Source organism: Lynx canadensis, chromosome D4 (assembly GCF_007474595.2).
Source record: "Lynx canadensis isolate LIC74 chromosome D4, mLynCan4.pri.v2, whole genome shotgun sequence".
Taxonomy (NCBI): domain Eukaryota; kingdom Metazoa; phylum Chordata; class Mammalia; order Carnivora; family Felidae; genus Lynx; species Lynx canadensis.
This window is the reverse complement of record NC_044315.2, coordinates 88226806-88254622: the sequence shown is the minus strand read 5'-3', so window position 1 is coordinate 88254622 and position 27817 is coordinate 88226806. Positions and strand designations below refer to the sequence as shown.

Genomic DNA, 27817 nt, shown 5'->3' with positions numbered 1-27817 from the left:
CTTTAACAATCTTCAGAGAAACGCTTCAGGGACCCCCAGGAGAGGACACAGGCAGGAATGGACACGCCGGCCGGGGGTGAGACGTGGGGTCGGGGCCCACCCTGGGGACGCCTGGGCTTCCCACGACACTCCTTGCAATGCGCTGGTTTAACCGTTACGCCCACGCCTCTCACTTGGCACAGTCTTTGTCTTGGGGAACCTGGGCAGACAACCCCCGAAGCGAGAGAAAGGGGGTCACGGGGCGGGGGGCGGGGAGGAAGAAGCCTGCGATGAAACGAAAAAAAAAGAACAGAAACAGACAAAGCAACAGGCCCACACAAGGGAGGCAAGGACAAGTCAGGAAGCGTGTTTAATTGGCATGGCACAGAAGACACACATCAGGAGCACGAGAGGAGGCCTGGGCACACTGCGGGGCCCCTGTCCGCCCCGGGGCCTCGCCCCGCCCCCACCGGCACCTCTAGGACAAGGGCCTGCTTCTTCCCCAGAGACAGACACCAGCGGATTCAGACAGGACAGCGGCCCCCAAAAGAGGCCCCGAGGGGGTCGGAAAGGCAAAGAGGCAAACAGAAAGAACACGACCATAGCCAGGAAACGTTGCTTTTGTTTTGTTTTGTTTCTTGGTAAGAGTTGTCCAAATTCCTTTACAAAGTTGCAGGCTCTGGGTCGGGGGGCGGGGAACGTGACCACTCAGACTGCCCTGCCCCGCTGGCCTTCGACCTCTGCAAGGTGACTGCGACGCCCACGCCCACTCCCCACTTCCCCCTTGGCCCTGTGAGGGACAGACACTTGCTCCCATCTGAGGGACAGAGGAACTGAGCGGGAGCCACTTGCCCCGAGCCTCAGAGAAAGCTGGTCACTGAGTCCAACTGGGAGCAGGTGGCTGTCCCCGGAGCCATGGGCCGGGGCCACCGTCAAGATGCAGGAAAAACAGAACGGCACAGGCTGTGGGGCGAGGCGAGGCGGATTCTGCGTTTGTCCCAGGCCTGGGCAGTAGACAGGAGCCTGAGCCTAGAGGCCAAGACAGAAGATGGGACCAGCTGTTTATTCAACAAAAGCCTTTTATTCATTCAAAAATCAACCATTGGGTTTATTCCGCAGATATTAAAAAAAGGGGGGAGGGCAAGGCTTCCCATCACGGCGCCCTTATGCTCATTAACTTGCTAGCCCTGGGGGAGACCTAGAAGAGGGGCACCTCGGACACACACTGCCAGTCACGGGAGGTTGGGGCCCAGGGCACCTCCCGCTGTCCCCCCTCCAATCTCTGGTTGGGCCTGACGGGGTCCCCACATGCCTTTGCAGCTCCCGGCCACCAGGGGGCGCGCCCGCGTTCCCTCGGACCCCGGAGGCTCCGCGGGGAACCGGGTGGCTTTTCGCTGGGCCCGCAGAGGGACTCTCTCCAGGGAGAGGGTGTCTCTCCCGGGGGAGATCTAGGGCACCCCCCCCCCGCCTTCCTCCCCTCAGAGAAGAGACGCGTTCCCGAAAGCCCAGGTGTGGTCTGGGAAGTTGGCTGTCAAAGTGAAAAGCATCTCGGGGAAAGGAGGACACGCGCGTTTGCCTTGACATTGAACGTTGCCTGGTTAAATATCAGGAAGTCTGTCATTCTGGTCAATGCCATCAACAGAGTGGGGAGCGGACACTGTGGGGGAGAGGCCAGGGCCGCTGCTCCTGGGCCAGGGAGCGAGGAGCGAGGAGCGAGGGCCGGCAGAAGGACTGAGAGCCTGGCCTTCGGTGGGTCTGGAATCCCCAGAGAGCAGCATGTGACCCACCTGGGCCTGCGGGGGGGAGGGGGGTGAATCGGTGCCGGGGACAGAGGCCCGCAGCTGCTCAGGTTCCATATCTGGAGGCCTGGTGAGAGGAGGGGACACAACTGTCCTTGCCCGGCCACCTCGGGCACAAATGCCCAGTATCCAGCGCCTTGCCCAACAAGAAGGGCGGCCCTTCCCTGCAGCTCTGGGCCGTCCCCGGGACACGGACCCGAGGTGCGCCTGAGCCACGGGTCCACGGTCCCGCCTGCTAAGGCCAAAAGCCCCACCTGTGGCTCCAAACTAAACGGCCAAAGGGCAAGAATGGAGAAAGAAGGCCTCACAGACACCTGCTCCTCAGACACCCCGGAATCGATGCCCATGCCGGAGCTGGCGGGATCCGTCACTCCTGACCCTGGGTGCTCCTGGGCTACGAGTCCCTCACCGAGATGGTGCCTCTAGCACTGGGCTGTGCGACTGCTCCTTCCCACTGGGCCAGAGATGCACATCGAGGCTCAGGCAGAAGGCAGGGGAGGAATGCCACACGGGGAACCACCCCCCCACGCAACCCCAAGCCACCAAGTTCATCCCAACCTGCAAAGTCGCCTGTGAGAGCTGAAGCGCTCCCCGTGCCTGCGCGATCCGGGGGCTTACAGTGGACGCAGAGCACAGCCCGAGGCTCTGCTGAGCAAGAAAGGAGTCTGGGACGAGCCGAGTGGTCCGGCCAGCGGGAAGGGACACGCAAGGCCCGCCCCAGCAGCGCCGCTCTCTGGCGGAGGGTCTGTCGGCTGAGGGTTAATTGGCAGACGCTCTGGCCTCCCGGGAAAGTGCAAAGTGAGAACCAAGGACAATTCAAAGTGAGAACCGAAGGCCAGCTTTTTCTCTCCCAGGGCTGGGGCAAGCAAGAAAGGGGACAGGCTGCTGAGTTCGCCAAGAAGCAGGAATTCGAGACTCAGGCCTGGCCCTAAATAGTCTGGGAGGCTGCTTCTCAGTCCGGGAGCCTTCCCTGGAAGAGGACTGGTTCTGGGCCAAAAAAAAAAAGACAGCCCGAGAGTCCAGGAGGGACCAGGAAGAGCTGAAGAGAGAACAAGGTAGGTCATCTGATCCCGCACACAACCACCAGTGGCTTCCATGTCCCTGAAGACTTGTGCCAAGAGACAGGAGAGGGCCGCACACCGTGCCCGTGCCTGCTGGGGCCTGGCAAACAGCCGAAGACCGCAGAATCATAAATGCAAGAAACCCAGGCTCACAATGACACGGCGTCGGTGTGGATACAGGAAACTTCCAGATCGACCAGCCCAAGCCTCCTGGTTCTGCCGCTGGGGTAGCTGGGGCCCAGAGAGGGCAGGGGGCTGCCTGTGATCGCAGAGCAAGGGCCAGCCGCAGGCTCCCGGAGAGGCTCCCTGGCCTCTGACTTTCCTGGTGGCGGTTCTGGGGCCACCCGGTCTCAGTGGCAGGCAGCGTCACAAGCTTCCTATGAGCACATTTGGGCTGCAGCCCCAAGGGACAGCCACTATCAGACTGGACCGTCTGCGGCCCTTCCCTCCTGCCCTCCCTCCCAGCGTTTAAGCTGAGAGAGGAAAGGGAAGGGGGAGGCCACGTGATCTACGGGACAAGGCAGACGGGCGGGCAGAAAAGCAAGTGGGAGAGAACCGAAGGACGCTCTTCAAAACCCACCAAGGAGGGAGAAGGAAACTTTCCTCTGCTCACCGGCTTGCCAAGAGCGTCCTCCCCCGCCGCCTTTCCTTACGCACCCCATCCCACCTTCCGGGCTCCCAGTCCCCAGGCTGCTGCAAGCGCCAAGCAAGAGTGGAGAAACCAAAAGACGTCCCCTGTTTGTCCTCAGAAAAGATGCTCTGGACCCAGAAGAGGAACAGAAGGGGGAGTATGGACCGGAAGCAGAGAAAAGGGGTTCAAGAAGGAGGCATTCGGGCTGGGGGAACAGTGCATTAGCCATTTAAGAAACCCACCCGTCCCCTCTCCAAACATCAAGCACAGTATCTGAAAAAAAAAAAAAAAAAAAAGAAGAAGAAGAAGAAGAGAAAAAGAAAAAAAAGGTTTTTGGCTTCTCGGCCGCTTCAGGCCACCATTCTCTCCGGCGCAGGTGGGCGAGGGCGTGCGCGTATAAACGGTAGGCCCCGCATCCCTGGGAACTTTGGACACACGAGGCAGCAGCAACAGTTAACAACCAATAAATAAAAGATATCAATTATATATGTATAAAAAAAAAAAACCTCACTTTCCCCACAAAAAGCACAATACTGTTATCACAAAAAAAAAAAAAAATCATCATCATCATAATTAATCATCCTTGCCACGCAGGTGGTCTGGCTGCTTGAGGGATGGGACGACAAATAACGCGAATCGGGCAGGCCCCCGCCAATGCCCCCGAGCACACCGTGGCCGAGGCCGTGACTCCCCGTGGCCTCTCCGGCTGCCGAAGGACAGCCGAGGCGGGAGGCAGTCTTCTCTGAGGTCTACGGCAGCCTTCTCCCCATCTGTCAGTCTGTATCTTCTAGGACAGAAGGTGGTTGTTTTTTTCTTTTTTTTTTTTTTCCCTTTGTCAATGTCTGTTTGAAATTAAAAAAAAAAAAAAAGCACACGCACAGGAGAGCAGGAAGGACCCAGAGGCTGCCCGCGAAGCAGCCGAGGCCTTGGTTTTGCAGAGGGCTGTAGCCTTTTCCGTTTCGTGTCGGTTTCTGGACAAGCAGAGGTTGTTGGCAATTGGAGACGGTGGCTTCAGGCGGCGGTGGGTACAGGGCAGGGGGGAGGAGAGCCGGGCCCCGCGGCTCCAGGGCAGCCCGGCCGGGTGTAGATGCGGAGAGAGGCTGGAGGAACACAAGAGGGTGGCGTTGGGGGCGGAGGTGGCCTCATGGCACGGGAGGAGGTGAGTGGTTCCCAGGCATCTGGAAGACACAAGGAGGTGAGAGGTGCGGAGCTGGCTGGCTGCCCGGGACCCACGCCCACGGAGCCGGCAGGGGAGCCAACTGGAGGGCCGGGGGGCATTCCGTCAGAAGTCCTAAAACTCAGCGTGCGCACCCTCGGATCCACCTGTTTGGCACTTCGCATGTCTCCTTAAGAAGCAAAGGAGGCGTTTCCCACAGTATCATCTGCGATAGCGACACACAAAGGGAAGGAGGGAGCTAGGGAGCTGGTCGGATAAATGAGGGCGCAGCCCTAGGATCAGATAACTTGCAGCCACGAAGGCCGAGGCGTGGCGTGGCCGACAGGCACAGAAGATGTTCAACAGGCTTCGTCACCGGGGACACACAAATAAACCCCACAATGAGACACCACCCCACACCCGCCGGGATGGCTATCCTCCACACGCGGGGACGTCACAAGTGCTGGCCAGGGCCTGGAGACGTTAGGACCCTCACCCTTGCTGGTGGCAGTGCAAACGATGGCACCCGAAAGGTTCAACACAGTTACCGTGGGATCTAGCAGTTTCCCTCCCAGGTAAAAAAGGAACGAGGTCCTGACACCCGCTCCGACAAGGAGCCCCGAAGACGTTACGCGAAGTGAAAGGTACCGCGCGCCAAAAGCCGCGTGTTGCACTTATGTGAGAGACTGCGTTCCGATGACACGTCCCAAGTAGGCAAATCCATAGAGACAGAAGGCAGGCTGAGGCTGCCTGCCGGGGGCTGGGTTGGAGGCGGGATGGGGCGAAAGTGCTTAATAGACGTGAAGGTGGGTTTTTGCTTCCTTTCTTTTGAGAGAGAGAGAGAGAGAGCACACAAGCGGGGATGGGACAGAGAGAGGGACAAAAAGAGGATCCCAAGCAGGCTCCACACTGTCAGCACAGAGCCCGACGCGGGGCTCGAACTCACAGACTGTGAGATCATGACCCGAGCCGAAGTCGGATGCCTTAACTGACTGAGCCACCCGGGCGCGCCCGGCGTCGGACTCTCGATCTCAGCTCAGGTCTTGATCTCAGGGTCAAGTCTGAAGCCCCGCGAGGGTATGGAGCCTCCTTTAAATAAATAAAATCAAATGGTTAATTTGGGGTGCCTGGCTGGCTCAGTCAGTAGAACGTGTGACTCCTGATCTCAGGGTTGTAAGTTCAAGCCCCAGGTTACTTTAAAAAAACAAAAAAATCTTAAAAAACATTTTTTTAATGCAATGGTTCATTTTATGTCATGCGACTTTCGCCTCAGTATGTTTTTGAAAAAAGCAGCACGGAGGACCGGGCTGCCTGCCACCGTCTGCACGATCCACAGATCCTTCCCGTAACCCTGGTCCACTTAAATCCCAAGTCCCTGCTGCCCCGAACGCACGGGGTAGGCGTCTGATCCAAAAGGGGTCATTTCCCAGATCTGTGTGACATGACCAGAAAGCATCGGCTGGGCTGGGCTAGTCAGCAGCTACGTGGTGGTGACCCGAAGGAGCAGGCAGGCCCCACGGGAGCAGAGTTGGGGTGGCCGCCGGGGTGCAGGTGAAGGGAAGGGTCCTCCCTGTGCCGACCCCGGGGCGCTTGGCTGAGTTTCCAATCCCGTGCCCTGCCTTCTGTGGCCAATCTGTGAACCCTTGCGATCCCCAGCACTGGACCTGCTGCTTCAAACCGCAAACACAACGGAACCCATCAAATGCGTTTAAACCCATAAATCCGTGATTGGTCCCTTCTAAAGGATGTTAGAAACCCACCTGTTTTTGAAAAGCTGGAAGCCAGGAAGAATCGAGTATCTATCCTGCCTTTCCTTTAGAAATGAGGCTGCAGTAACCACACCATCGATGAGGGGGAAGTTTCCCAGTAGAGTAACAACCGAGCTAACCACAAAGAAGGACGGACAGCTCTGGAACACCACCTACTGAATGAATGAATGAATGCACGCATGCGTGAATGAACGAATGAATGAAGGGCTCGTCACCAGTGGCTGCCAACGTCACCAGACCTCATGTGATGCCTGGTGGACACACAAAGCCCCCTTCGGGAGGTGCTCTCGTCAAAAGTGGGTCAAAGTGAGTGCCGGGCAAGCCTGCCCATCTAAGTGCCCATTTCCAGGAAGAACAGGAAACTGAAGAACATGTTAAAACCACCCACGGGGGCCCAATCAGCAAACCGCGAGGTAGGAGACCCCACGGAATGTATTTCTCGACAAATAGCAAAGCAAAAGAAAGGGGAGGGGGAGACATTAAAATGAACGTGAGAGACCTATCAGCCAATTACAATAGGTGGAATTCATTCTGATTCTGTTTCCAAGAAACAAAACATTGCGAGGCCACAGGAAATGGGAAGACTAGCTTAGCTGCAGACCGGGGGGTATCAGGGAATTAGTACTGGGTTTTTTTTTTTTTCGCTATTATGGACTCTATATAAAGAAATGTTATCTTGGGGCGCCTGGGGGGCTCAGTCGGTTGAGCGGCCGACTTCGGCTCAGGTCACGATCTCGCAGTTCGTGGGTTTGAGCCCCGCGTCGGGCTCTGTGCTGATGTCTCGGAGCCTGGAGCCCGCTTCGGATTTTGCGTCTCCCTCTCTCTCTGTCCCTTCCCTGCTTACACTCTGTCTCTCTCACTCTCATAAATAAAAAAACAACAACAACAGAAGTTTTTAAAAAATCCACCTCATGGGGCACCTGGGTGGCTCAGTCAGTTAAGTGTCTGACTCTTGATTTCAGCTCTACTCATGATCTCATAGGTTCACGGGTTCGAGTCCCGCATTGGGATCTGTGTTGACAACGCGGAGCCTGCTTGGGATTCTCTCTCTCCGCCCCTCCCCTGCTCACAAGCACGCGCTCTCTCTCTCTCAAAATAAATAAATAAACAACAACAACAACAAAATCCACCTTAAGATTTCCAACAACCTACGTGTCCCAAGCACAGGCCTAGGTCAAGTACGGCCCAGCCACACAACAGAATACTATGCAGCTATTAGAAATGATGGCCTCGAACATTTTTACTGATGCGGGAAATATACAGGATCTCCGTTCCTCAGCGGTTCAGTGAATTATGTAACAGGAGCTTATCTAACAATTATGATACATCAGGAATCTGTGAATAAATATGAAATGATGGAACACAAGTTGGATATAATTACCATCCAGTAGGTTTGAGGACAAGCCTAAGAAAAGGAGGAAGGCAATTTTCAGGGCGAGCTTATAGGAAGGTTGTGTGAAAAGTCTGTCATGAAAATAAAGTAGCATGTTTTCGGCCGCCATGTTGCCGGTGAGGGTAAAATGGGTCCCTCCATAAATGGTGTGAAGGAAAGCCAGTGTAGACACAGCATGAAGTGGACTTTGTGCCAACTTGGGTAAAATATGTTAAAAATCTCTTTTCTTTGGGGGCGCCTGGGTGGCTCAGTCGGCTGAGCGTCTGACTTCGGCTCAGGTCATGATCTCGCGGTTTGTGGGTTCGAGCCCCGCGTCGGGCTCTGTGTTGACAGCTCAGAGCCTGGAGCCTGCTTCATATTCTGGGTCTCCCTCTCTCCCTCTCTCTCTGCCCCTCCCCTAGTCACGCTCTGTTTCTTTCTCTCTCTCTCTCTGACTCTCAAGAATAAATAAACATTAAAAAAAATTCTTTTTTTAATTTCTTTTCTTGGGGCACCTGGGTGGCTCAGTCGGTTAAGCGTCTGACTTCGGGCTCAGGTCGTGATCTCATGAGTTCGAGCCCCGTGTCGGGCTCTCTGCTGTTAGCACAGAGCCCACTTCAGGTGCCCTCTCCCTGTCTCTCTGCCCCTCCCTTGCTCTCTCTCTCTCTCTCTCTCTCTCTCAAAAATAAACATAAAAAAAAAAACTATTAAAAAAGTCTCTTTTCCTAGTGTTAAGTTGCCAAAAGAAAACAGAAACATTCCCTATAAGTTGTTCATTAAAAACAAAAAACAAAAAAACCAACCGCCAACATATGGTTATGAGCTCATTGCTGCTGGGGAAATACAAACCCATATGTGTTCACAGAAAACCGTGAGACGGAAACAATTAGGGTGATTCCAAAATAATCACCTGCTGTAAAGAGACTAATGACGCCATGTGACTTTTTCTGGGGGACAGAAACATCAAGAACCTCTGTGCAGACCGCTTCTTCCACGGCCTGCAGGAGACCAAGCAACATTGTCACGTGACAGCTGCCACGGAGGCCACTGGCGACATTTACCACACAAAAGGAGCCTCTGGGAGGGGCACCTGGGTGGCTCAGTCGGTTGAGTGTCCGACTTCGGCTCAGGTCACCATCTCGCGGTCCGTGAGTTCGAGCCCCGCGTCGGGCTCTGTGCTGACGGCTCGGAGCCTGGAGCCTGTTTCAGATTCTGCGTCTCCCTCTCTCTCTGCCCCTCCCCCGTTCATGTTGTCTCTCCCTGTCTCAAAAATATATAAGCGTTAAAAAAAATTTTAAAAAAGAAAAAAAAGGAGCCTCTGGGAGATGTGACAGAGGATCATACGCACCGTGGGATCCAGAGGCACACACTGGGCTCTTCTGAGATTAGAGAAGGGACTGTGATGACTCCTTTAGAAACCGGTTTGATTACCTATCCCCATGCTGACCCAGTTACTGAGGATTCAGTTTTTGTGAGCGTTCAATTCTTTTTGGATCACCCCGGACACAAAAACGCACACAGCGGTTCTATCCGGGGAATACACGAAGGCTTGTAAAAATAAACTTTTTGTAGGCAGGTGTTCTTCTTCAACATTTTTTTTTTTTTTTTAAGATCTTATTTTTAGGTATACCCAGCGCGAGGCTCAGACTCCCGACCCTGAGATCAAGAGTCACGTGTTCCACCGGACTGAGCCAGCCAGGAGCCCCTCAACCCGTTCTGTGACGTCTCTTCAGTGAAAAAAGGATTTCTTGTGTAAAACAGTCACCACCCTCATCATCAGAAAAGCTCCGGAATGGCATAAGCCTCCGGCAGAAAGTTATCAGCAAACCAAATCTGACGATACATCAAAAGGATTAGCACACCTCCGGAAGTGGAGTTTTATTCTGAGAACGCAAGGGTGACTTAGCATTCAAAAACCACGGGGCGCCTGGGTGGCTCAGTCGGTCGAGCGGCCGACTTCGGCTCAGATCATGGTCTCAAGGTCCGTGAGTTCGAGCCCCGCTTCGGGCTCTGTGCTGACCGCCCAGACAGAGCCCGGAGCCTGCTTTGGATTCTGTCTCATGGACCCCTCCCCTGCTCACGCTCTGTTCTCTCTGTCTCTTAGAAATGAATAAACGTTTAAAAAAAAAGTAAAAAATAATTAAAATAAAATAAAAAATAACTCCTGGCGAACTAGAAAGGGAAACTTTCTAAATCTGACAAAACCTTCCAGCAGAAGACCTATACCAGACATCCTAATAATAATTACCGGATTAATTCTAAATTAACTAATCTAATAGTCAATTCTTGAAACTTTTCCCCCAAGACCAAGAGTGAGACAGGAATGCTCATCTATCTTCTCTACTCCTAGGGGGCACTGTGCTGCAGGCCCAGCCAGTGCAAGGAAGCAGGGCAAAGAAACAGATGACGGAAAGAAAGCAAGGAAAGAAAGAAAGCATAGAAAAATCCCAAAGAATCAAAGGCAGACTCTTAGATTTGACAAATGACATTAGCAGGATCATAGATATATGATTAATCTACAAAACCCCTGTGAATTTCAGGGTGCCTGGGTGGTTCAGTCGGTTGAGCATTTGACTCTTGATTTTGGCTCGGGCCATGATCCCAGGGTCGTGGGATCGAGCCCCGCGTCAGGCTCTGCACTCAGCATGGTGCCTGTCTGGGATTCTCTCTACGACGCATAACAGAGAAGAGGCAGAGAGAAGAGGAAGGAGAGAATGAGGAAGAAAAAGGGAGACAGTTCTCTTCCAGAACGGAGGTGTCCTGCCCCGCCCCCCACCCCAGGCCCCAGGTCCCCCTCCACTCACCCCGGCTCTGGGCCGTGGACTATACCAGCCCGTCATAGAGGGACAGCGCCTGCACGATGGAGGGGTCTGCCTTGGATCCCTCCTGGAACTCCTGTAGGGTCAGCTTCCCGTCGGCGTTCTGCAAGCAGAGAGAGAAAGACAGACAGCTAAAGGTGGAGGGACGACCAGCCTCTTAGGAGAGGGGCCTCTGGGCCGGACCCGGAACATCCCCTCCCCAAGCCCGGCCCGGGACTGGCCGAGAGACAGCTTCGAAACAAAGTCAGGTCAGGAGGGAGGCGGTGTCGCTCACTAGGTAAGAGGGCTCGGGCATCACTGGGCGCTTGCCGGCAGGGTGACCTTGGGCACGTGTTCCACCTCCCCGGGCCCCGGTTTCCTCACCTGGGCACGAGAGGTAACTACTACGTGGCTTCCTCAGGGCACCGGGGTGACGGCTCTGGGAGCCTAAGATGTGCAAAGTGCTCAGCAGCCTTCGAGCGCCCCTAACTCCATACCTGCTATCACGGCCATTAAATCCCGTAAATGGCAGTTAATTCCAAAGGGCTGAGAGCCGAATGCATTTCTCTGGAGTCACTCTCGGAAGGGCATTTAAACGACTCCCAGAGGGGCGCCTGGGCGGCTGTCAGTTGAGCATCTGAACTCAGCTCAGGTCACGGTCTCGGAGATCTGTGAGTCTGAGACCCACACGGGGGTCTGTGCTGACAATGCAGAGCCCGCTTTGGATCCTCTGTCTCCCTCTCTCTCTGCCCCTACCCCCGCTCACGCTCTCTCTCTCTCTCCCTTTCTCTCTCTAAAATAAACATTAAAAAAATAAAGGGGCACCTGAGTGGCTCAGTCAGTTGAGCGACTGACTTCGGCTCAGGTCATGATCTCACGGCCCATGAGTTCGAGCCCCGCGTCGGGCTCTGTGCTGACAGCTCGGAGCCTGGAGCTGCTTTGGATTCTGGGTCTCCCTCTCTCTTTGCCCCTCCCCCACTCACACTCTCTCTCTGTCTCCAAGGTAAATAAAAAAAATAATAAATAAGTAAAATAAAATAAAATAGTATTTTGATGGCTATATTCCCAAATCATTCCCTTCCTTTTCAACCCCATGGATTTGATTGGATACACTGAAAATCATTATTCTCAGATGCCCACAGGCATCTCCAATATGTCAGAGGGGCCCATGGCAAGAAGTAAAAAAGGTTAAGAATCTCAGTGGAGGCTGGGGCGCCTGGGCGACTCAAGTCCGTTAAGTGCCCGACTTTGGCTCAGGCCACGATCGCACGGTCTGTGAGTTCAAGCCCCGAATTGGGCTCTCCGCACTCAGAGCAGAGCCCATTTCGGATCCTGTGTCTCCCTTTCTCTCTGCCCCTCTCCTGTCTGTGCTCTCTCTCTTTCTTTCTCTGCCAAAAATAAATAAAAAACAAAAAAAAAAAAGCTGCCCCTCTCTTAATCGAGAGAAGAAAAAGTGTCAGGGAAACTTATTTAACACTCTGGGCATCTGATGGGGACAGCAGGCGACCAGTGGATATCTCAGCAGGCCAAGCCACTGCCCTGAACATCCGTGCATTTATAAGGGTCTCCACTGCCGGCCCACGCCTTACCTGGCCGAGGACCAGTCTCCCCCCACCCCGGGCTCACCTTGTCCATCATGGCGAAGATCCGGTCCACCCTCTTCTCGGGGGTGTTCTCCTCCTCGGGGAGTTCCACGGTGTTCCCCTGCCAGGGAGAGACAAGGTGGGCGGTGGGTTCCCGGCCAGAAATCTGCCTCCCAGATCTGGGCTGCTTCTAGATGCCAACTGCTCCCCCTCCCCACACCTCTACCCTCTCTGCAGTCTGGCTCTAGAACACTCGGCCCCCTCCGGCCCCACTGCGGCGGTGGCCCCTGCCCGCCACCCCTCCCCTGGCCAACTCTCACCCCGGGCAGGAGAGCGGCTGTGCGGCCAGGCCCCGTGCCTACATGTGACGCCCCTCCTGCCGCTCCCACCCCATCGGGCCCAGGCCTCACCACCATCTGGTAAATGGCGTCCACAATGTCTAGCATCTCGTTCCTGGTGATGTAGCCGTCGTTGTCCAGATCATAGAGCTTGAAGGCCCCTGGGAGCAAGCAGCCGGGGCGGGGTCACCCTGGAGCAGGGCAGGCTGGGCCACGCCCCTTCCTCCTGCCCCTCAGCACACAGGGGAGACCAAGGGCCCCGACACTCATCGGCAACGAGGATTCACATCAGGACAAACGGATGGACAGACAGACACACGTACATTGACATACACACCATTTCAACTAGGGTTTAAAAACAAAAAAGAAACCAGGGGCGCCTGGGTGGCTCAGCCGGTTAAGCTTCCGACTTCCGCTCAGGCCACAATCAAATGGTTCCGTGAGTGAGTTCAAGCCCCACATCAGGCTCTCTGCTGTCAGCGCCGAGCCCTCTTCGGATCCTCTGTCTCCCGTTCTCTGCCCCTCCCCTGCTTGTTCTCTATCTTTCTCTCTCAAATAAATAAATAAACTAAAAAAAAAGAAAAAAAAAAAAAAGAAAGAAAGAAAGAAACCAAAAGTAGAAAGGAAGGAGGCTCTGGGTCTGCCAGAGTGGAGGCTGAGGCCCGGGCTGAGTGGGGTAGGGACCAGGAGGACCCCCTAATGACGCGCCCTCCTCTCCACCCACGGCCCATCCGCAATCATGCAGCTTCCTGCTATGGTTGACTCAGAAAATCAAATAATACCCCCAGGATGGGGGCGGGGTATAGCTTTTACATGAATAAAATCCTCCTTTATTCCTAAAAAAAAAAAGAGAGAGAAAGAAACTGCAGGCATTTCTTGTTACCAACGCAACGCAGCGTCAAGGTCCAGGAGAGCGGGGAGTTCTGGCTCAGCTGTTCCCATCCTCTCTCCAGACTCCCTTTTGCACCCCGTGTTCCAGCTTGGAACTCTCTCCCCCCTGGGGCCTCGGACATGCTCTTCCCCTGCCTGCAACCCTCTCCCCTCCTCCCACCCCGGCCAGCTCTCCCCTGGCCCCAGCTCAGCCCCTGATCTTTTTAAAAAAAATTTTTAATGTTTATTTATTTTTGAGAGAGAGAGAGAGAGAGAGAGAGAGAGACAGAGCATGAGCAGGGGAGGGGCAGAGAGAGAGGGAGACACAGAATCCCAAGCAGGCTCCAGGCTCCGAGCTGTCAGCGCAGAGCCCCACGTGGGGCCCGAACTCACAGACCACGAGATCGTGACCCGAGCCGAAGTCGGACGCTTAACCGACTGAGCCACCCAGGCGTCCCTCAGCCCCTGACTCTTAACAGTTCCTCTCCTGTCGGCTCACCCACTCCTTCCTGCCTCGGCTGCAGTTTTATGGGATTTTTAAAAATAAAGTCCCCATGCCAGACCGACACTGGTGAGAGCAGGTGCCTGCCTATCAGATTCCCCCGTGGAGTCCCCGCCTCCTGGCCCGCACACGTGGCCGTGTCGGGCTGGTATCTGTTGGGTGAATGAGTGAATGAAGTGAATGAGTGAGACCAGTCGTCAAAACAGTGAATTCCCAAGGGGTGCGGCCAGCGCTGGAATCGGGCCTTTTAACTCGACGCTAAGCTGCCCGTGGCCCGTGTCTGCACCTGTTGCCTGCCCCGTCTGTCCACCGTGCCTCGCTAAGCCACGTTCCTCCTACACGGCCACCTTCAGGAAAGTTCCCTTGACCTGGAAAGGCAGGACATCTGTGCCGCTCTCTCAGCCCTGGACAGACGGCCTGGCCCACTTCTTTGGCTTCCCTCCAGCCTGGGACCAGCCCGTGTGCGCCTGACGGAACCCGGGGACAGGACTTACACCGCAGCTTCTCGTCCAGGGTGCCCCTCGAGGTCACCGACAGTGCCTGGATGAACTCGGAGAATTCAATCCGCCCGTCCTGACAGGAGAGAGGGGTGGGGCGGCCGCAGTCAGCACCGGGTCACCCGTCAGGCTTGACCTCGGGCGCCTGATGGGCAGTGGCAGGTACCAAATACCCCACGGCTAAGGGACACCCGAACGGGGAGTGTGGGGGAGAAGGGACAAGGGATGCGGGGAGGGGGGGACGATTACAGATGGGTCAGGTCAGGTAGGAAGGACAGAAGAAGGACTGAGGCTCAAGGCAGAGCCCAACTCCACATGTGATGGGAGAAAGAGCCAGAAGTCATCACTAACACACACACACACACACACACACACACACACACACACACACCCTCTCTGGGCAAGAGTCTGGAAACCCCTTCTCCTCACTTCAAACTACAGGCTCAGAGGTTTCTGAGGAGCGCAGGGCCCTCAACTGTTTAATCCCACCTGTTTGTTTTGCCAATAGGGAAACTGAGGCCCGGAGAGGGCAGAGATCTTCCCAGGGCCAAGCAGTGTGACTGTCAGCCTGAGGGCACCTGGGGGAGAAAGCCAGGGCACGACAGAACGGAAACCATCCGAGGGCCCGAAGTCCAGAGTGTGAAATCGAGTTCCGTAAGTGCCCCATGAACAGGAGGGAGCCTGGAAAAACGCAGGCGTGGGCCAGGGTGCTGAGGACGGCGGGCGCCCCACAGCGGATACGCCACAGGTCAGCACGGCCATCGCCGGGAGGGGACACACGCTCCCGACACAGAGAAGCCTTGAAAACATGACGCTCCGCGAAAGGAGCCAGGCACAAAAGATCCCACGCTATATGCTGCTCAGAGCCTCAGTTTCCCCATCTGCAAAACGGGGGTATTCAAAGGACGTGCCCCAGAGGTGCTTGGTTGTAAAACCTCACTCAAAACGATCCACGGGAAAAGCTGAGCACGTGGTAAATATTCAGTAAGCGTCAGTTACGGCTCTAAACCCTGCTACGGTCCCTGCAGGGATCTGCATTTTGTGCTCGCGTGAGCAAGGGCAAGGTGTGCGTGCGTGTGCGTGTGCGTCTGTGTGTACGTGCGCGCGTGCGCGCGTGCGCGGTACAGGCGTGCGTACCCGTCTCCGTGCGGCGCAGGTGGAAGCGCGTGCGCCCGGGACGCGCGCGCGCATTGGTGTGCATGTGCGTGCATCAGTGCGTTTGTGTGTGTGTGTGCGCGCGCGTGTGCACACGTATGTGTGTTCCTCCTCCAGAAGGGAACATCGGCAGCGGAGTGTGGGTGTGGAGACGCTGCGGGTGCCTGCGGGAGCCGAGCCGGGGGGGGGGGGGGGGGGGGAGAGGAGGGGAGGTGGGGGGAGAGGAGGGGAGGGGAGGGGGAAGAGGAGGAGGGGAAGGGGAAGAGGAGGAGGGGAAGCTGAGCCCCCGCCCCCCCCCCCCCCCCGCAGGCCCCGTCAATCCCCGGCTCACCTTGTTTTCGTCAAAGACGTTGAAAACAAACGTAGCAAACTTGGTGGGATCTCCGAATGGGAAGAATTGCTTGTAGATTTTCTGGAAGCCTGCGGCATCCAGCTGCCCGCTGGGGCAGTCCTTGATGAAGCCTTTGTACCTGGAGGCGGCAGACCGGGCGAGAGAGGGTCAAAGAGGCGCCAGCATCACCCACCCACCTGCCAGCGTCCCCGGAAGGCTGTGAATCCTGTTCAGGGAGACAGTGCCACGTGGGAGGGGGGGGGGGCACAGACCTGGACACTGTGCAGCACGGGCTCATCCCCCCTCTGCCTCTGGCTAGCTGCGTGACCTGGGACGGGTGACGGCACCTCTCTGAGCCTCGTCCGTACCAGGGGCATAAGAGTCGCCGTGAGAATTAACCTGCACACCGTGCACAGAGCACCTGCCACCCCCCTACCCCCGCAGCCCTGCACTCCACACAGCGGGGCTGAAACAAAACTCACCCGAACGAGCTCCCCTAAAGTCACGCTCTTACACCGGGGCACCCCTGCCTCCCCACCGTCTCCGCTGAGCCCCTCCTGGCACCACAGAGCGGGGGCAGGCTGGCGGTGCCGGTGGTACCGCTGGTGGGCAGAGCCACCATATGGGGCCAGCAGCTGGCTCCTCCCACATGCTTGCACCCCGCCCCCCACTACGCACACCCCCTCTCCCCCACGTCTGTTCGCGGGGATCCGTGCTAAGAGACACAGCAGCGGGGCAGCAAGCTCAGAGGGCACCCTGGTTTGTCACCCCGCTGTATTCCCAGCGCCCGGCCCAGGATTCTGCAGCTAAGCAGCCAGCTGATCGCCGCACGGCTCTGGAGCCCAAACCCCGGCTTTGCCATTTTCTGGCTGTGCAACCTCGGCCAAGTGTCTTTACCCCCCTGAGCCTCAGTCTCCTCGTCCCTAAAAAGGGACGGCTGCCACGTCTGTCTTGTTGGCCTCAGATGAGAGGATGATGTAGCATCCTTAACATAGGGCTGGGCACAAAAAAAGCCATCAGTAGCATGATCTTTTGTATTAAGAACTCAGACGGGCTGTCGTAAACCAGTTGGCGAGTCGGCGCCTGGGCGTAGCTTAGCAACCCAGCTGGAGGAGGATTCCTTGGAGGAGGAAGATTCCTAGCACCAAGGGAAGCCAGCAGGGCATCAGCTATTATCTGTTCCCAGCCCTTACCTCGCTGGGCCACTCTCTGCAAACCCACTCTCCCGGAACGCCCACGACGGCCAGCGAGCGAGCCTGCGAGGAAGCCCATTTGGGGGATGAGGAAGCTGAGGCCCGGGAGGGGCCGACTCGCACGTCCTCACAACCCAGACCGGGGCTGAGGCCAGTTGCTCCGAGCCACGGGGTCGCCGAGACTACCACCTGCCCCACTGCTCTGTCCTGAGACCTTGTGAAGGCTCCCTCCTCCCCTCATGTCTAGGGAGAGGGCTCCGGGCACCCTGTGCCCGGCCCTGGGAAGTGGCACCGTGGCGGGGGCCCATTCATAGAGGTCGCACGTGGAGAGGCTGCTGCCCTCCCACCCACAGGGCACAATCTGAGGGGCCTGGGTGGGTGCTGCACATACAAGGACCTAAAGGGACCCACAGAACACTCGGGGATCGTCAGCCTGCACGACGGACGCCAGATGTTAACAGGATGGGGGTTGCTGGGTGAGGGGGAGGCGGGAAGATGGAACGGGGGAGGGGGGTCGGGCCGGGGTGGACGCCCACAGCCAGCAGGAGGCCGAGAAGGAGGCCAGGCCTCCGCGCCCCTCCCCATCTCTCACCGGACACCTGCAGGGAGCAGAGGCCCAGGGAGGCCAGGTCCCTGCTCAGGAATGGGACGGCTGCCCCATCTCGCCCTCTGCCCCATGCTGGGCGCTGAGCTCAGCGATGCGGGGTTCACAGATGAAGGTGCGGAGGCAAGAGGTCGGGTGCCCCTCCCACCGCAGGTACCAGGAAGGGACCCGGCCTCCCGCAGGACCCTCCCCTAAAGCCTCCTTCCCAGCTGGGTGCTCTGGGCCCCAACTTCATACCCGGGCAGGACGCGCGGCCAGGGAGAAGGGGCGTTTTAGGGACAAGACCTGATCCGTGACTCCAGGCCTCCTGGCCAAGACAGGTCCCTGGGCAGGAGGAGGGGACGGGCCTGGTGCCCGTGTGGGGGCCGTGCGGGGGCACGCTCCAGCCACCAGATCACTCGGGGGCGGGATGGGGGCCCCCCCGCAGGCTTCTCACTGCCCCACGATGGATGTGTGGTATTTAAGTGATCCTGAAAGCCTGTTAAAAACAATGGAGAGAAGACAAAAGCCGCTCCTAGAGGGTCCCTGCGGGTGGCTCCTGAGTGGGGGGGGGGGGCAGTTTGCTTGGCTGCAGGAACCCCCAGAGCTGAGAGCAGCTGCAGAGAGCCAGCAGTGGGGGCCCTGCAGTGATAGCTGGGGGCAGGCGGGGACGCGGGGAGGCCAGCCTCCGTGGGGAGCCTTTCTGGGGTAGGGGGACCGTCCAGGTACCCCTGCAGAGGGCCCCAGGAAGCCCATCCCCAGGAAGCAACCCCGGGCCCAGCCTCCTCTTGCCAACCACCTCCATATTCCACACCCAGCCACACTTTCTAGAACGTGCCATACTATCTCCGGCCTCCAGGCCTTGGTACCCGTAGGCCCCTCTGGCCGCAGAACACATCTTTTTTCTCTTCACTGGGCTCAGCCACTCACCTACCTCGTCCCAGCTTTGACGTCGCTTCCGGGAATGCTGGCCGGGCCCCCCCACCCCCGCCCGCCCCAGAGCCTGACAGGTTCCTCTGCTCCCTCACCCCTTGGGAGATCCCCAGCACGCTATATCACATTTGCTTCCAGGTCATATCCCTGGAGGGACATCCCACTGTAACCTCTCTGGCATTGCAGAGCCCCTTGCCGGGGGTGGGCCCTGGTGTATGATGGGGGCTCAGTAAATGTCTGTCCGAGGAGATGGATGGATGGATGGACGGATGGACGGACGGACAGACGAACGCATGAACACACAAACTGCCAGACGAGGACGGAGTGAGACCCAGGTATCCAGTGCCTTTTTCCTAAGCCCCGAGGACCCTGGCCAGCACTTGAGAGCTTCCTGCAGACGGCAAGAGAACCACTGATGGGCTCCCAGCCCTCGGTGGATTGGCAGGGGGCCCAGAGAGGGAGACAGACCGGCTCAGCGTCACACAGTTAAGTTAGCAGCAGGATCAGAGCTCCGGCCAGGCAGAAACTGCCCCGTGCAAACGCGTGCTGGAGCCCTGCTTCCCCAAACGCTGCGCAGCGCTGTTCGTCGTGGGAAGGTTGGGGGCACCCTGCCTCGCCAGAGCAGAGATGGGGGGATCTGCTGCCCCAGACACCCCGGTCACCCCACCTGTGAGCCGTCACGGCTCCAAGGTCACTGAGAGACGTGACTCCAGCCCCCACCCAGGGCCCCCGGCCTCAGGTTCCGACAGGCCCGGGCCCCCCACCCCCCCGCCTCCCCCTTGAGACATGCTGCCACCAGAAAACCCGTTCCAGGAGGCCAGGGCCTTGTATGCCAGTCCCGTGTACCCCTCCCCTGCAGTGCCCCTCAGGTCCCCTGCTGGTATATAAGTGGCTTAGACCAGCTCAGGGTTTCTCCACCCCAGCACCACCGACATTTGGGGTTGGGTGATTCTGCGCACCGTACGACGTAGGCCTCCGTCTGCTAGGTGTCCGTAGCACCTGCTCCCAAGTGAGGACGACCAAAAGTGTCCCCAGACAAGGCCACGTATCCCCCCGGGAGCAGAACCACTCCAGCGGAGAAATACCGAACTAGATGGCCTGTGGGAAGCCCATGAACTTGAGGGGGTCTACACAAGCGTCTGCCCTCCCGGTGTCTGTGATTCTGCAAAACAACTGAGAGCCAGGCATACGGCTATGCGCTTTCCAGGCACAATTTCACGCAACGGTCCCACGGAGCCCAGGAGGCAAGGACTATTATGCCCACTTTACGGATGGGGAAATGGAGGCTGGGGAAGGTTCCGTCCGGCCCAGGCACAGGGCCTTCACTCAGGACACTTTCTGCTCAGCCCACTCTTCCCCTCCCTCCCCTGCTGACTCCCACTTACCCTTTCATTCTTGGTTTCGGCGTGTCCCTTAGAGAAGCCCTCTCTGGCCACCGCGGACGGAGCCATACTCCCAGCCCCCTGCCCCTGGCCCGGGCCTCGGTGGCGCCTCGTACAGCTGTGCCTGGTGACTGGCTCGTGTAACCCGTGCGGCGGTTACACGGGCATCGAGACAGGGACCACGTCTCCTCACCCGGCCCTGAGTCTGCGGGGCCCAGCACCGTGCCTGGCACACAGTAGGTGCTCAGTAAATGCTACACGGAGTCGCACAGCCAGCAAATGAGGCAGCCGGCGCTAGAGCCCTCTGCCACACGTCCGGGCTTGCGGCGGATGGGGGGAGGGGGCCGGGATGGGGCATCCTGCCCTTCGAGGCCCGACGCGCTCAGTCGGCCTGCTTTCCTTGGTGCCTTCTGTTTGCTTCCAGACCCAGGGTGGAAGCCACAGCGGTCCCGGCATTCCCGCCGGCACACGTCAGGCCAGACGGAGGGGGAGACACAAAACCTGTGCTGCTGTCAGTTACCTCCACCAACTGGCAACCGGGGGTGCCCAGCCCAGGCAGGACCTCAGGGCAGGATCTTGGGGCCCAGCCCCAGAATCCCCAGGCACCACCGAGGACGGACGGCCCTGGGGGCCCACCGCGCAAAAACCCACTGTGACGGGCCACCCGCCTCAGACAAGGGCCCCACGCGTGGGGCAGAAAGGAGTTGGGGACCCATCTTTGTCTTGTACTTATTATGACTAAGCTCTGTGCTTATGGTTCCCTTTGGTCGCACGGAGCACGCAGGGATTCTGTAATATAAAGAAGTTAAATTTTTGTGTTGGAGTGTAAACACAACACAAGGAAGGGCTCAGGCTTCCCCATCAGGCCTGGCTGGATCCCACCACCATCCCTGCCCCGGCTGCCCGGAGCAGCCAGCCATCCCAAGGGGGAGTTGACAGACCAAAGACCCCTGATGCACCTGCCGCATCCAGCCACTTAGCCCGGGGCACATACAGGGAGGCCCTTAACGGTTAGGCCAGTAAATTTCACATTGTGTGTATCTCACCGCGTTAAAAAAAAATGTAATTAAAAGCATTACAGAATGTTCTAGATAAGGCATAAAAATATCAAACACAGGTACGGTCGGCTGAAACACAACATGTGTTGTAGCAACATGTGTCGGCTGTAACACGACAAATCGGAGATACTAAGGGTTGTTTATATCCAGATACATCGGTGAAGCATGAAATCGATCGGCCGTTATCCACCAAAAAATGAGCGACTTTTTACAAGTTATTGCTGGGGGGGGGGGGGGGCGCCGCCTGGGTGGCTCTGACGGTTAAGCATCTGACTTCGGCTCAGGTCACGATCTCACAGTTCGTGGGTTCGAACCCCAGTTCGGGCTCCACGCTGACAGGGATTCTCTGTCTCCCTCTCTCCCTGCCCCTCCCTCTCTCTCTCTCAAAAGGAAATAAACGTTAAACAAATAATAAAAAAAATAAAAACCGAACCAAACTACCATCACACCTCCACCTAGGTTTGCCTTTTTCTAACCATTCTTAGTTACCAGGACTTGTGGATGCTATTTCGTTTCTTTTTACGGACGTACGAAGAAGACATTTCATTAAATCAATTCTCTCTGTACCTGTCACTAGTCTTGAAATCGTGTTCGAGAACAGGGCTCTTAACTCTCTGGGGGCCAGGGACCCTTCTGGGAATCAGACGGAAAGCTATGGGACTGAGCCTGGGAGACAGGCACCGTCCCCGAACGCCGTGCGGGCAGCTTCCGGCCACACGGGTGTCTGACAGGGTTGGCTGTGTTTGGGGGCCAGCTCTTCGACACAGGGCGGGGACGAAAAGAGAGAGTCGCAGATGTGACAACTGCATTCTTACGCTTCTTTGAAAGGGAAAGGAAAAAAAAGAAACGTGTCATTCCATAGAGCGAGGGAGGCTGCATGTCACTTAACAAAACACTTCCCCAGCGCCACCAGCCTGGGCCAATGCCTGTGTCCCCTTGGGGATTCTCCTTCAGTCCCAGCTGTCTCCAGCCCCGCCCCCTGCCCAGCACTGGCCTGGCACCTAGTAGGTGCTAAACAAACGACTGAGTGAGTGAGTGAAGGAAGGAATGAATGAATGACTGCTCGCCCTGACACGGGGATCCCTTTCCCATAAAGCTTCTTGTTCTCTGAGACCCCCGAGCGAGACCCGAAGGCCCCAGGCTGCTGGGACTTTCCGAACTCACTGCTCTCACTTGCCACGAACTTGGCCCTGTGGGAGGCTGGCCGCAACTCCCTGCATGCCCGTCCCTCCCTGTCCAGGGTACAGCGCTGCCCGCTGTCGTGGGAAAGGCAGGGAACAGGTGGGATGACGACGAAGCGTCACCCCCAGCGGCAATCAGCCCCGAGCCCCAGTTGTCTCCGCGGCGCCCGTGATCTTTGCAAACAACCCCTCGCATTGGCACCCCGGTCCCAGCGCCCCCTGAGGATGACGTCTCTCCTCCTTGCTCTCCTCCCCCACCAGCCCCCGCTGTCTTCGGCTTTGGGGGGGCGGCCCAGGCAAGAGCCGGCAGGATTGAGCCCCCACAGCCTGAGCCGCGGAGGTGGAAAGGGCTGGACCCAGACTCCACATACATACACCCAGCCCTGGGCCACCTGGGCCCAGCGTCTCTGCCCTCCGGAGCTTTAGTTTCTTGGGAAAATTTGGAAAATAGAAAATGCGAGAGAAAAAGCTACCTCAACCCACGATGCTGGCACCCAAGGTACCCACGCACCTACCGCCAGCTTCCAGCCGGCTTCCCTCCCGTCTTGTGCTGTCCGTCAGGGCCTGGGGCCGGGCTGGGGGGAGGGAGGGGTGATGTGTGCCCTGCTGCCTCTCTGCTCTCTGAGGGGCTGCAATTTCACAATCATCTGGAAGGGCCCGGGACCCGCTGCGGTTTCTTAGCCCCCAGTGCGATTCCTGATCGTCCACGGGGACAAATCATGCTCAGGGAACGGAGACGGTCGAGAGCAAGGGGCAGGGACCCAGGCTGGCCGTGGACCCTGACACTGGCCTCACCGCTCAGCCTCCGACCTCCTCCCTCCAAGTACAGATCGCGGCACAGCAGCGCAGGGCTGTGCAGAGTTGACCCCGAGGGCAGCGGGAGCCTGGTGCCGGCTGAGAGCCCAGGGGACGCTGGTCTGGCCACCCCGTTGCTGTGGCCTGGCCCGTGCTCCTGACAACCTGGGCCGGACCGGCGCCGAGGTCGAGTGCTACTCTCGGCTCTGTTTCCTCTCCTTGGCCGGCCCAGGGCCCATCACACAATCACTTTCGAGCCCTGGGCCTTGGGGCACCCGGCTGGCTCCGCGGGTGAAGCGTGCGATTCTAGACCTCGGGGTTGTGAGTTCAAGTCCCATACAGGGTGGAGAGATTACTTAAAAAATAAAACCTTGGGGGCGCCTGGGTGGCTCGGTCGGTTAAGCGTCCGACTTCAGCTCAGGTCATGATCTCACGGTCCGTGAGTTCGAGCCCCGCGTCAGGCTCTGTGCTGACAGCTCGGAGCCTGGAGCCTGTTTCAGATTCTGTGTCTCCCTCTCTCTCTGCTCCTCCCCTGTTCATGCTCTGTCTCTCTCTGTCTCAAAAATAAATAAACGTTAAAAAAAATTTAAAAATAAAAATAAAATAAAATCTTTAGGGGCGCCTGGGTGGCTCAGTCAGTTAAGCCTCTGATTCTTGGGTTTCGGCTCAGGTTGTGATCTCACAGTTGTGAGATCGAGCCTCACATCAGGCTCTGTGCTGGGCAGAGCCTCTCTGCCCTCTCTGAAAATGAAGAAATAAACTTAAAAAAAAAGCCCGGCCCTGGGTTCTCTCGCTGCATAGCGGCTGCTGAAAGTCAGCACAAAACAAGGTGAGCCTGTACGATGCTGGAGAAACAGGGACTCGGTGGTCAGTGCGGGCCTCTCCGAAGAGACGCCAAGATCTGGGGGCAGAGGGAACAGCAAGGATGGCGGCTCTGAGGTAGGAATGAGTTTGGTGTGGCTGACGGACAGGAAGTGTAGCAAGTGCCCGGTGAGGCCGGGGGAGAAGGTGGGGTGAGAGACCCTGGGGAGCCCCAAGGGCCAGGGAAGGGGTTGGGGCTTTATTTCGAGTGCGGTGGGAGGCCCTAAGGGGCTTTAAGTGAGCGGGTGGGGTGTAGACAGACAGACAGACTGGAGGAAGCCGGAGCCGCTGTCCTGGCTGGATCCGTGCAGGCGCTTTGCAGGTGGGACAGGAAGTGTCTGCGGTGGCCCTGCGGGTCTCTGCATGCCCCTCCCCCTGCTTCCCCACCCCCACCCAGACGGCCCAGCCCTAAACTGTAGACTAGGCCTGGGAAGCCTGTGTTTTCCCAGGGAGGGCAGGGCATCGGCACATTCCCCAGATGTTGGGGGCCCTGAGAGCTGTTTGGAACAGGAAGGTGCTGGCTGGGGGCTTGGTGACAAAGGTCCTCTGAAGATGGACCAGGGCGCTTGGGATCCTACCTGTTTCCTGAGCAAAAGACAGAGGGAACAGTGGGCCACCCACGGCCCCAGCGAACCAGTGACGTGCGGGGCAATCGAGGGATAATAACATGCGTTCGTTTTGTGTGCCCGCGACAAGGACACTGATGGCCCTGGGCACTGCGGGGGATGACCCAGAGCGCCGGGATCTGTGATCCATTGCCAATGTCTGCTGTGGGCACCGGTGGAGAGAGTGGTGGCAGGAGTGTCCCTGTTTAACCGTCCCTGGTCTAGCTTCGCCCCAAGGGATAGAGCCATTCTAGAACACAACAGTGGGGTGGGTAGTGGGCTGGCCCAGGAGGGCCAGAGAAAGGCACCGATTCACCTACCTCCTAACCTCGAAGGCGCCACCAAAATGAACCAAAGGACCTGTGTTCGAGGCCCACAGAACCGGCAAAGCAAGATCCGTTCTGGTCTTTGTAAGCTCTTTAGAGAGAACCCCCTTCTCACAGGGACTGGGTGTCACCAGGCCTCGGGCCCCAGTTCTGTCACGGGTGTCCCAAGAACTGCTCTCCACGGGCCAGCCTCCAGGGCTCTCTGTGCTTCCTCAAACACACGGAGCCTAAGCCCACTGAGCCTCTGTGCTTGCTAAGCCCTGTGCCTGGAACTCTCTCCCGTGGGCGAGCCCTTGTGTAGGGGGCAGCTGACACACCAGCTTGGCGAGTGAGCGAAAGTCATTCCGTCTGCCTGGGCCTCGGTTTCCCCGTCTTCATAACGAGCAGGGGGCCTTGAGTCTCCGGATTGCTCCGTGGGTTATAGTTGGTGACGACGTCAGCATTATCACCAACACCGCTAACGGAGAGGAGGTTACGAGGCTCTGTTCCGGACGTCTCACGTGAATCAGATCACCTCCTCTCTGCGGTATTCCTATAAAGCGTGACTATCATTACCCTCATTTTCCAGGTGGGGAAACTGAGGCACTGAGAAGCCCAGGAAGTTGTTCAAGGTTGCTCAAACAGAATGCGGGCCACGGGCACTCAAGCCCAGTGCCCTGGTTCTGGAGCCCACCTGGCCCTGCGTTCCCGGGGGGAAACACAGGTGTGAGCAGGGCAGGACCCGGGGGGCTCAGGGGCCTTGTCTAGGAAATGCCACGATGGCACACTCCTCTGGGTGACGGCGAGGAGGAAAGTGAGGCCGCGTCTGAGAGCTTGCAGGGCACACAGTGGCGCCAGGGGACAGACCCCACCCTCCTCCCTGCCCGGCCCTTCTCTGCACCTCTGTTTCGTTTCCTCAGCTGCCATAAAGACGATAAACCGTGTCGGCCCCCAGGGCAGCTCCCAGGGGTCAAGAGCCATGTATGGGAAGCACATGGGGTGTGCTTCTTGGGGCCTGAGCACCCACTATGGCCAGGCTCTGGGGACACAGGCGTGAAGAGGGCAGGGCCAGCCTTCAGGGCCAGGAAAAGAGGGAGTGAATGCTACCTGCTGTGTCCCCGGCTGTGGTGGGGGCCCCGAAGCTAACCGGAGGGCCCAGGGGTTTCAGGGAGGAAGCCTTGAGGGTGGGGAGATAGGAGCCAAGCAAAGAGGGGGAGGGGTGTCCCCAACAGGGGGGACAGCCCAAGCAAAGGTCAGGAAGCCCCAGAGGGCGAGGTGGGTTCGGGAACAGACAGCAATTCAGGCAGACCAGAGGGCGAAAGGAGTTTGCAGTGAGACTGGAGGGGTCAACAGGGCCCGCCCAAACCAGTTCTCATACCCACATAGCCATGCCGTAGGCATGGACTTCACCTGAGCTCCAGGGAGGGTTTAGGCAAAAGCGCCTCCGGCTGCCAGGTGGGAAGGAGGGAGATTATGTACAGACGGGGGACCCCAGAAGGCTTCCTGGAGGAGGTGACTTAGGTGAGCTTTGGGAGAAGAGAGCTCAGAGAGCCTAGGAAGGTAGGCAAGAAGGGCGGGGAGTTCTAGAAGGGAGATAGGGGTAGACAAAGGCCCAAGGAAGGAAGGGCAGGCGAGTTCTGGAAGGCAAAGCCTTGGAGATAAAGACCTAGAAGTAGGATCCTTTCTGGAACGCTCCCCTGGGGAAGCAGGAAAGTGAAAATGAGGTCGGAGGCAGATCAGATCCACGCGTTGGTCCTCGGATTGGGGGGGGGGGGGGGCGGGAGGGAGGTGGTGGCGGCTGTTCCCCCCACATCCGCTCCCCCTGTGGGAGCAGCTGGCCGGGCGTCCAGCGCCGGGCCGGCAGGGTTGGGCAGGTCAACCACAGCTCCCACCCTCTGCAGCCTGGGCTCAGGGACAGCGAGCTGTACGGAGTGGCCCCTGGGGGAGGCTGGCCCTGCACCGCACAGCTGCCCGGGAGCCTCACGGCCTGGCTGTGAATGGGGGGCGGGGGGGCGCATCTCTAGGCTCCCCCTGAACGGTGCACAGAAGGCCACTGGCAGTGGCCATCGTCCCCTGGGCCCCGTGCTACGACCTTTGCAGGGAATGTCTTCTGAGTGCATTATTGTTCCCGCCATACACATGGGGAAACTGAGGCTCAGAGAGTCACCCTGGGTCACTCGGATAGGAAAGGCCAAGTCAGGATTCTCAAGTCCATTTCTAAACCGCCAGAATTTTCTGGAAGTTGTCCAAGCTTGCCTCGTCCTCTCCCTCACCGCCCCCCACCCCCTGCCCCGACCTCAGGTCTGCCTTAGTGTGTGACCTCCGCTGTCAGCTCTACGTTCCACAGGTGATAAGACGATATGCCACTCCCCTCTCGCCAGCCCAGGCGGGCATCACCAAGCTGGTACCGCCCCCCATTAATCCCCCACTGGTATACTTTCCATTTGCTCCACTGCACACAGCCTCAGAATCCTTCTTAACCTGGCACTCTGGGCAGCCGCTACGGATTGATTAGAGCCGTTATCCAAGAGGACACCTATCGGCCATCCCTGGTCCAGTCTCACCCATCACTTAATAGAAGGGGCGACTGAACCCCGGAAATGGGAAGAGACTCGTCACGGCCACCAGCGATTTAGTGACAAAGCCAGGCCTGGGACCCAGCCCCCTGACTCGTTTCTGGTGAGCGGGGCCCCGTGGTCCTTAGAGATGCTGCAGAAAGCAAGGACTCACCAACGACCCCTCCCCGCCCCGGATCAAGTGGCTTTCCGTCAGTCCCTTGGGAACAGAGGAATCCAACCCCTTGGATGGTGGCTGAGCCACTCTCAGAAGCCCCTCCGCGGGCCCCTGTCCTGGGCAGCTAGACTGCCGTCCCATCAGGCCAACGCCAACGCCCCCGGGCCTCCCCGCCGACAGTTTGGGGAAAAGCAGTCACTCACCACTGCTGGACTTCCTTCTCGGTAACTGCAAGAGAAAAGAGAAGCAGCCTTTTAGCTCTGGGAGGTGTCTCAGGGGACGGGCTGCCCCGGGGGAGCCCCCTTCCTGCCCTCCCCAGCCCGCCCCGCAGCGCCCCTGCCCCCCAT

At 57.9% G+C, this 27817-nt stretch overlaps 1 protein-coding gene across 1 annotated transcript; it reads right to left on the bottom strand.

The window, feature by feature from the left end:
• Positions 1-603: 603 nt before the first annotated feature.
• NCS1 (neuronal calcium sensor 1) lies at positions 604-27817 on the bottom strand. The gene is made up of 8 exons (XM_030292860.1): positions 27811-27817; positions 27674-27698; positions 15842-15980; positions 14353-14431; positions 12559-12647; positions 12192-12269; positions 10572-10689; positions 604-4648 (listed from the first exon to the last, which is right to left on the bottom strand). The coding sequence occupies exons 1-7, from the start codon at positions 27815-27817 to the stop codon at positions 10591-10593; spliced, it is 516 nt and encodes a 171-aa protein (XP_030148720.1). The 3' UTR covers positions 604-4648; positions 10572-10590.

Excerpts from the sequence above, each read along its gene's own strand:
- NCS1 (XM_030292860.1), bottom strand. Across the intron at positions 15,981-27,673 it reads GAGAAGGAAGTCCAGCAGTG|GTACAAAGGCTTCATCAAGG; the intron begins GTGAGTGACTGC and ends TGCCGCCTCCAG. Across the intron at positions 12,270-12,558 it reads ACGCCATTTACCAGATGGTG|GGGAACACCGTGGAACTCCC; the intron begins GTGAGGCCTGGG and ends TCTCCCTGGCAG.